The 9,178-nt window shown below is 46.7% G+C and overlaps 1 protein-coding gene across 1 annotated transcript; it reads right to left on the bottom strand.

The window, feature by feature from the left end:
• Positions 1 to 1,341: 1,341 nt before the first annotated feature.
• On the bottom strand, positions 1,342 to 8,277 carry FOXK2 (forkhead box K2; the record flags this gene model as incomplete). Its single annotated transcript, XM_009078005.1, has 5 exons — positions 1,342 to 1,567; positions 5,127 to 5,336; positions 5,888 to 6,184; positions 7,126 to 7,301; positions 8,084 to 8,277. Coding segments are annotated over 5 exons (1,074 nt in total), but the record flags the coding sequence as incomplete, so codon positions are not given.
• Positions 8,278 to 9,178: the final 901 nt, after the last annotated feature.

Below are 9,178 nucleotides of genomic sequence, written 5' to 3'. Positions count from 1 at the left end.
AAAAAAAAAAAAAAAAAGAAATAAGAGTTATTCCCATCATCTGGCAGGCACTGCTGGAGACCCAGAGCAGCTCCTGGGCACAGAGTCCCCACACACCAGCCTGGGACCGAGACCTGGGCAGAGTCCTTGCTACTCAAGGGTTGCTTAAGCTTAAAAATATCCAATATACCTCTGACAAGATAATTTTACTCTTTTTTTTTTTTTTTAAAAGGACTTGTGATAAAGAATTTTCCTCTTTATAAATGAAGAACAGTCTGTTATCTTAAACATACACAATATTAAGCGAGACTCTTGTTTTACTTTAGACTGGAAAAATATGCCAGGGACAGTCAAAGTCAACACAAAGTAACAAACAGCAAAAGGTAGCAGAGAGAGAAACAGGTAAGTGCAGCTCTGGTCAATCCATAGCAGTTCTTTACGTCAGTTAACGGCTCATTTACATCAGAGTTTCTAATCAGTTACATGCAAGCCCAAAGAAGCATTTGATCACTACACATGGTAATAAAATTTGATTAAATTTATCAGGCAACTGCTAAAATATGAAAATTTGCAGATGTAATAAAGTAGCTTTATCTGAACTGGAACAGGACAGACAAAAGTAAATCATTCCGTTGGTTTTAAAAAAAAAAAGAAACCCTACATTCAGTTTTTGTTTTTGTTTTTGTGGGTTTTTTTAACCAAACAAAATTTCACATGAAAAGTAGTTGTGTGATTCCAAAGGTTCCGGAGTAGAAATGGAGTGATTTGAAATGTCAAAGACCCCATTGTTTTGCAAAGAAATGAAAATACACCTCAAAAAATTTTCTCTAATTCCACATGTGAACAACAAAATACTGCATATCTACCAACAACTGCATGGGTGGGTGGTTCGGAAAGGCTTAGCTGCCACGGTGTCGGAATGGCTCCTGCCTCTGTTCCCTTTGAGGAATATACAATCGTTTGAAACCAGTCACACTAAGCGCTATGTCGTGCTGCCTTCAGAGATCCTCAGGCCTGGAATCCTCCCGGAGATCCCAGGAAAGCTGCAGCCTCCCCAGCACTGGCCTTGTCAGCGCACACAGGCGGTGGGGGGGGAGGAGAGGGGTCACAGCCTCCACAACAACAACAACAACAACGAGGTTCTGCAGTCTGACTTTAAATTACCAAGGTTTAAGGCCACCTGTGTTGGGTTTTGTTTCAGTGCTGAAAGTTGAAGTCTGATCACAGGGCCCCTTTCCCCACTGCGTGAGAACATGTTCCAACGTTTTTAGGTGTTAAGATTTAAGTGTCTCCTTTTGGCACCACAGAGTTGGTTTGTTTGTTTGTGTTTTTTTTTTTTAAAAAAAAAAAAAAGAGAGAGAGAAAAAAAAAGAAAACTCCCCCCTAAGTTTCTAGTTCTGGCTGCCTTTGTCACTCACTGCCACGGGTGGGGTGTCCACGTTCACAGCTATGACTATGCTCTCTCCATCCTCTGTTTTGATACGTTTGAGTTCCTGCTGTTCCGACTGGTCTCCGTTCTGCCGCTTGGTCGGGAGCGATGCTGACGCCGACGCGTGGGTCGCTAACATGTGCAAAGGACTTGCAGCAGCTGGAAAAGAGAGAACAACTTCAGCACCTGATCCTTGCCAAAGCAGAGGACATGGAGAGCAAAGCTGCAGTGTCACTGAATGACCAGTTCTGCTGCTGGTCCCATGAGGGCTGTGGGCAAACCAGCTCGGGGTGGGTGGCTAATCTCTGCACAAACCTGAAGGACATTTCCCAAATCACTCGGCGTTCACACAGCTTTGGACACAAGTGGGAGAACAGGGAAGCAGCTCCATTTAGGCACTAGGGAGCTGAAGACAGGGAAGGATTACTGAATCCTTGACTGAAAGTCAATCGATACTGTAATCACTAGGGAGCTGAAGACAGGGAAGGATTCAGTGACTGAAAGTCAATCGATACTGTAATTTGGGACAGAACTGGGAGGAGGATTCACAATCCCCTTTGGTAAGTTCTGGCCGTGTCTCAGATCGCTGCAGATCATGACATGGCCTGGAAGGAGAACTGTGCCAGACACACAGAGCTCCTGCAGGAAAGCTCTGGAATGCACAGAGCCAGGAGATCATAGAATCACAGAACCAATGGGGTTGGAAAAGACATTGACAAGCCCAACCCTACCATGGTTACTAGACCATGGCACTAAGTGCCACATCCAGTCTCAGCTTGAAAACCTCCAGGGATGGTGAACCCACCACCTCCCTGGGCAGCACATCCCAGTGCCACCTCAGAGATGCACACGACAGGAGCAGCAGTTCCCCTGCAGTGGGTAACGAGGCCTTCGCCACATGAGGAGAGGGCAGGGCTGAAACAAGCACCAGTGGTCAGAAAGGACCCACTGATTACACTCATGTGCACAACAGCATTGGAGGGACAGAAACTGACACAGTTCAAATATCCTAGGCAAGATTTTCATCTTTCTCCTTCCAGTACAAGCCACCACCAATGGGTGAGTAGAGGCCTTTAAACCTTGACACCTGCAGAGGTTGTTCCCTCTGCCCAGGAGCATCCCATGCCCCAGGATCACCCTGACTGTGTTACACCAACCACCCAAATGTCTTTGCAAAGAATGCAAAATACTAATTACAGGTTTACTCATCATTGTATTTCCTGAAACTTTACCTACGCATTATCAAACCACCTGCTTTTCCTGCTCCCTTCCCTCAGCACCACTTCCCTGACACTACCAGTGCACTCCTTGATAGTAGAGCTTAAACATCAAGTCCACGAGAAGTTCTAACTTCCTAACCTTGAAATCTGTTGCAAGAGAACACCTGAATATCACCTCTGCACGAACCAAGCTGGAAAACAACTTGTCCCTGTATCTCAGCAGGCATTCAGCTCCCATTAGAAAAGCTATTCCTTGGAGAATTTCCAAACAGGAGCCTGAGAGATGTTACTTCGGAATAAAGGTCTTACTGCAACTTGATTGTTGCTTAAAAAAATCCAAGAAGTTCATCCCTCACCTTCAAACATGCACTAAGACTATCACTGCATTGCTCTAACCAACTCTTCCCATGGCAGGGGGTGGAACAAGAGGAGCTTCAATGTCCCTCCCAACCCAAACCAGTCTGTGATTCTGTGACTGTTCACTCTGAGCTCTGATGAGTAGCTGAGACCTCCCTGGCTGCAGCCACAGCTTCCTCAGGGGCAGTGAAGGGGCAGCACCAACCTCTGCTCTCTGGTGACAAGTGGCAGATTACTAGGGAACAGCTAGAGCTGTGTCAGGCGAGGTTTAGATTAGATATTAGGCAAAGGTTCTTCCCCCAGAGGTGTTTGGGCACTGAACAGCTCCCCAGGGCAGTGGTCACAGCCCCAAGGCTGACAGAGCTCCAGGAGTGTTTGGCCAATGCTCTCAGGCACAGGGTGCAGTGTTGGGGTGTCCTGGGCAGGGCCTGGAGTTGGATCAGTGATCCTTGTGGGTCCCTTCCAACTTAGGATATTTTGTGATTCTATGAAGAATATCTAGTTGCATAATTTCATTGTGCAGTAAGAAACCTGAGTTTCTTTTGGACCTCACAGCCTTCAGCTGACTGACAGGTAGCAGGGAGCACTGCCAAGCTGTTTTGCTGAGAGCAGGATCTGAAAGCACCTGCTTACTACACACAGAAAATGGAGAGTTGTTCTGGATTTCTTTTCTTTCAGATGGCACAAATCCTTCCCCAAACACACACACACAAATGTGTGTGTAAATATAGACCTGTGCATGCTAACACAGACTCATGCAGACAAACACAAATCTGTGTTTCTGTGGGCCTGGCTCCCTCTTTGGATACTTTGCCTGAAAATTACCTGGTTTCTTGCTGGTTTAGGAGTTACTGTAAGAGAGAGAACAGGACCTGGAGTAACCTCACTTGCTGCGTACAGTGTGAACACCTCAGGAGGTATTTAAGCCCAGGGATCACAGAGTGACAACTCCCCCTGCTGCAGCACATCCCTGTCACACACAGTGACAGTGGGAAGCACCACAACTCTCCTCCTGCATGCAGCCACCAGCTTCTGCCAAGGAGAACGTGCTGAAACCAGCTCAACTTTCAGAACCCAGGAAAAAGACAAAAGGACTTATTTCTCACATTTAAAAATATCTTTTTAGTGTATTTCACATGGCTCATGGTTTGATTCACACAGCCCCTCTGACACAAAGTGCACCTCAAGTCTGACAGTGATTGCTTTTGCTGCTCTTAAGCTGGAAGTGAAGTGGCAGCAGCCAGAACATTGACCTACAAATGTCAGTGATGGCAGTGGAGTAAAAAGGAAATGAAGCAGATAATTCTCTCCATTAGAAAGACCTTAGAGCAGAAATGCAGGCAATAAATTGATAGAAGATAGCCCTAAAACTATTTCTGTAAACATATTTTATATAAAAAAAAGCTCCTTCAGTATCAGGTACCATCTCAGAGCGAAGCTGTCAGAACAAGCTGTGTGCACAGGCAGAGCACACCAAAGCCTTCAGTGCTGTGAGCAAGTGTGACATGATGACAAAGCACTGCTGCCTGCTCAGCCTGCAGAGTGCCAGAGGGGAATGATGGGATTCACACAAGAATCCTCTTAAAATCTTACAGACTTTGGTCATTTTTAGTACAGCCTCAATAAAATCAGACTAAAAGAGTAACAGTTCAGACTGCAAACCCATGAGCAAGTTCTGGTTGTCCTGTTGGTGTGTTCCCAACAAATCACCTGGGGAGCAGATACCATTTTAATGGCTGTTTTACAGGAACTTCTTTTAAAACTTATTTCTGTCTGAGTTTCTGGACACAACCCTGAGCCATGTGCTCTAGCGTGGCCCTGCTCGAGTAGGGAGGTTGGACCAGATGACCCACTGTGGTCCCTTCCAACCTCACTGGTTCTGTGATGCATGAAGAGGGAGGATATCACCACTAAGGACATAAAATCATCACAGAAGGTCAACAACATCCCTATAATGACCACGAAGAAAATAAAGGTTCAGGTAATCCCCAACGAAGAGAAACTCTGGTTCTCATCAGCAAGGAGAGAATGATTCCGTATGGGGTTGGAAGTTTCCTGAAGAGCTTAGCTCTCAGTGTAAGCATGAGAGACACGAGGAGAGCACCCAGCAGCCATCCCTGCCCTGCTGAGCCCCCACGTACCGGCGCTGCCCTGCCCCTGCATGGCAGTGCTGATGGGCACTATGTGCGTCCCGTTCTGCGTCACAGTTTTGATGGGGAGCTGGTGCTGCCCCAGCGGCGCCTGTTGCACTATCGTCACTGTCTGCAGGGGGGTGGGCTGAGATGTCTGGATGATACGACTAGCAGCTCCTATTGCAGCATGGCTAATAGCAGGGAGAGGCTCCACTTTCACTGGAAAACAGGAGAGAAAAGGTGGTTACAAACAGAGAAGTGTTAAAAGAACCATTTGGTTGAACTCGATCAACGCACAGTGAGAAAAGTCTATCTGTTGTTTCATTGCTCGCTCTAATATCTGAGAAATTATGATGCAAAATCTGCAGTTTTAGCCAAACATTTCAAGCATTCACCTGGAAGCACTGATGCCCAATCCCTGGAAGTGTTCAGTGACAGGCTGGACGGAGTTTGCAGCAACCTGAGCTATAGAATCATAGAATTTAGGGGTTGGAATGGACCTTACAGATCATCCAGTGCCAACCCCTGCCCTGGGCAGGGACACCTCCTCACTAGATCAGGTTGCTCAAGGCTCATCCAGCCTGGCCTTGAACACTGCCAGGGTCGGGGCAGCCACAGCCTCCCTGGGCAAAGTGGAAGTTGGAACAAGATGAGCCTTACGGTCCCTTCCAGCCCAAACCATTCTGTGGTTCTATGATTCTAAGTAAGTTGCAAATACTGACCCCTCTGTATAAAGAGGTCCCAAAACAACTAATCCCACAGGTTCTCACCTTTGACTTCCTTGTGGTCTCCATTCTCTTGAGGTTCTACCTTGGGCTGGGTGACCATCGCCGCTTGCGTGACGACTGCCTGCCCAGCGACAGTGTAAGTGTTTGCTGGTGCTAATCCAGTCACATTGGTGACTGACACAGCTGGGATCTGGTGGACAACATGAACTGTCTGAACTACAGGCTGCTGGGAGGTTGATGTTGTCACAGGAGTTGCAACAGTGTAGGTGACAGGTTTAATAGTTTGTGGTAGCTGCCGTTGTACAGTAATTAAAACTGGTTGGCTAGAGAGAGGTGATCCTACCAAGAAAGAGAACAAAATTAGGCTGCCAAGTTTCTTTTTTTTTTTTTTTTTTTTTTAGCCAGTCATTCTTTAAACTTAACACTAAAAGGATTAACAACCTCCTTCATTAATGCCTGAATGAGCCAAAAGGCAATACTGGACAATGAAGATTATGGTCATTCCCAGCCACAGACTCGAGGTAAGGGTTGGATCCATATTCCCATCTGGACACTTTCCACCTCTCCCCCAGTGCAGCTACACTGACAAAGCTGTGCTTAGCACTCATTTAGCAAGCCCCTTTCCATTGATGGGAACATGTGTGTGCTCCAGGAGCTGCATGGAGCACTGGCAATGCTCTCTCTGAACCAGGCTGAGAACTCCCAGTGTCTGCCCAGGGCCATGTCACTGGCACTTCTGCAGTGCCAAACATCACTAAGAAAATGGACAGCAAACATATATAAATGAATTAAACAAGTACATCCTTACCCCATCATGCTTTGCACTCTTTTTGTTTTAAATAGGACATTTCTTATCATACACATTCATGCATTTTCTCTTTACCCTTCCAATTCTTTTATCCCTCACTTTGAAAGGATGACACAACCAGAGAGGCGTGAGAAGCATCTCCTTATTGCTGGAACTCATGCTACCTTACATTTTGGGGTTTTTTTTTTCTAAACCAGAGAGAACAGGCTCTGGAAGCAAGTGACAACTGTTACAAGACAGAGGCACAATCTCTCCTTAGCAAGCATATGACCAGGGTGCTGGAGCAGCCCCAGGTAACAGCCCTACGTCCGCAAACACAACCTCCCTGGCCTGTTTGTGTTTCTCACAGATTGGCTCTGAACGTGAAGAGGATAAAGAGACACCCTTTCTGGTGTACCTGTGGAGTCCTGGCAGTGTTTATGCACCAGCCCTCTCCCTCCTCCACCCCCCAGGCCCACTCAGGGCCCCTCACCTGGGGCACTCTGTGCAAATCGTGCTTCTTGTATGACGGCAAGTTTTGGCTGGATAGCACTGGGCTCAGGCTCCATGGGGACGGGTGATCCTTCCCTGGACAGGCTCTCGGGGGTCTGGACACCACTGGAGTGTGCAGACAACACTCCAGAGTGATTAGGAGAAGCTGGGGCACTTCTGTAGTTAGAAATGAAAGCAGCAGCTGATGTGTTTTAACTTCTGAAGCGTGACCTTCTCTAAAGAGACTGTAAGAGGCTGCCCACAGGAGGGCACCTAGCACAGTCACCACCCAGAGCTCAGGATCTTTTAAAAAGCTTCTGTTAAACAGGGACAGGATTTAAAAGCAAACTCCAGGTACAGTTAACACAGAAGAAGTGGCTGGATGCCTTCTTAGGCTCTAAACAATCCGTGAAACATCAACGTTTCTTCTGGTGGAGAAGAACGATGAGCAAATCTCAGGCCACAGGGCAAGGAGTAACAGATCTGCACCAGCAGAAAGGCCATAACTTTACAGAGGGAATAATTTCAACCCCAGAATTTCCCCATCATGAATTCTGCTTGACCATTATCAAACTGAAAACACAGTTGTCATCTCTAAGGTCAATAAAATGGTAGCTGAGAAATTTCTTTGCAAACGGTTTTAAAACCCAGTAGATGGCAGATAGAAATTAGCATTACAATTGTGCCAAACGCACCGAGGGTACAGCAGGGCTTGCTCACATTGACACTCTGACAGTTAAGTTATGCAAACAGAGTTCTTTAGCACTAAAACCAAGCAGTGAACACACACCTGGTGCTTGGCATGGGGCAGCCTCCTAGGGAATCACACAGAATTCACACACTGAGTCTGGATGAAATTAAATTACTAAACTTGCGACTGTATCCAAAACTAGCAAGTCTTGTATCAGCCTGAAGATTAAACAACAGCCATAGTCTTTTTGTTCATCTGTTTTCCTTACCTAGAAGAGAGTGGTCCCAGAGGGGTTCTAAAGCAAGGTACTCCCCTAGGCCGCCTTTTCCTAAAAGCCTGCTCTATTAATTTGCTTTCAGAGGCAGGGTCTATCCTCCAGAATGAGCCTTTGCCTGGTTCTTCCTGGGAACGTGGTACTTTGATGAAATAACGATTCAGAGAGAGATTGTGACGTATTGAATTCTATGGAACATAAAAAAATATGTAGAATTCATATAACTTTTCCAAGTCAGAATGTGGCCTACTGCAGCAGTTTGTACTACAGGAGACTGGGGATCAGCTCTTTCATTCCTTAATTCAACAGAACTCAGGGCACTGCCAAGGCAGTGCCACAACCTGAAAAGACTCTTGCATTTTTCCCAACCGTTAAAAACCAGTTTGCTAATTGGCAGTAACAGGAATCCCATTTAATTCTCTCACGTGAAACGTGGTGACTGCAACAAAGTGTCAGAACACTAGGAACACTCCTGCAGAATGCAGTGTTAGAAGGCAAAATAAAGAAAGGGTCAGTGCTCATCCACCACCCTCCCCCAGGTGTCACAGTGTCAGCTCCTCCTCAGAGGGCCAGCAGAACACAGCACACACTGATCCTGCTCCCACAGGATGCTCCTGTTACTGTCCCACAGTTCAGAAAGAAAAGGTTAAATGACACAAGTGCCAAAGGCAGATGGATTGCTGGGAGTTCACCCACAGTCCAGTCTGTCTCAGCTGAGCAGCCAAGGATTTAGTGTGTCTAGAAAAACACCAAGTGGCAGCAGGTCCTGAACCAGATCCTCATTACTGCTCTCCCTGCACGTCCCTGTATCCTCCCTCTGCTGCAGCACACACACACACACACACAGAGATACAAACACTCACAAACAGACACAGAGACACAGAGACACACACACACACAGCGACACAAACACACACAGCGACACAGACACAGACACAATCTACACACACACTGTACACGCACACATGGTCACAATGACACACACACACACACACACAGACCCAGACACAATGTACACACACACAAGACACAGAGACACACACAGAGACAGACAGACACAGCGACACACACAGACACACACAGACACAC

Source organism: Acanthisitta chloris, unplaced genomic scaffold, assembly GCF_000695815.1.
Source record: "Acanthisitta chloris isolate BGI_N310 unplaced genomic scaffold, ASM69581v1 scaffold12977, whole genome shotgun sequence".
NCBI lineage: Eukaryota > Metazoa > Chordata > Aves > Passeriformes > Acanthisittidae > Acanthisitta > Acanthisitta chloris.
Note: the sequence above shows the minus strand (reverse complement) of the source record. Positions and strands in the feature narration are given on the sequence as shown.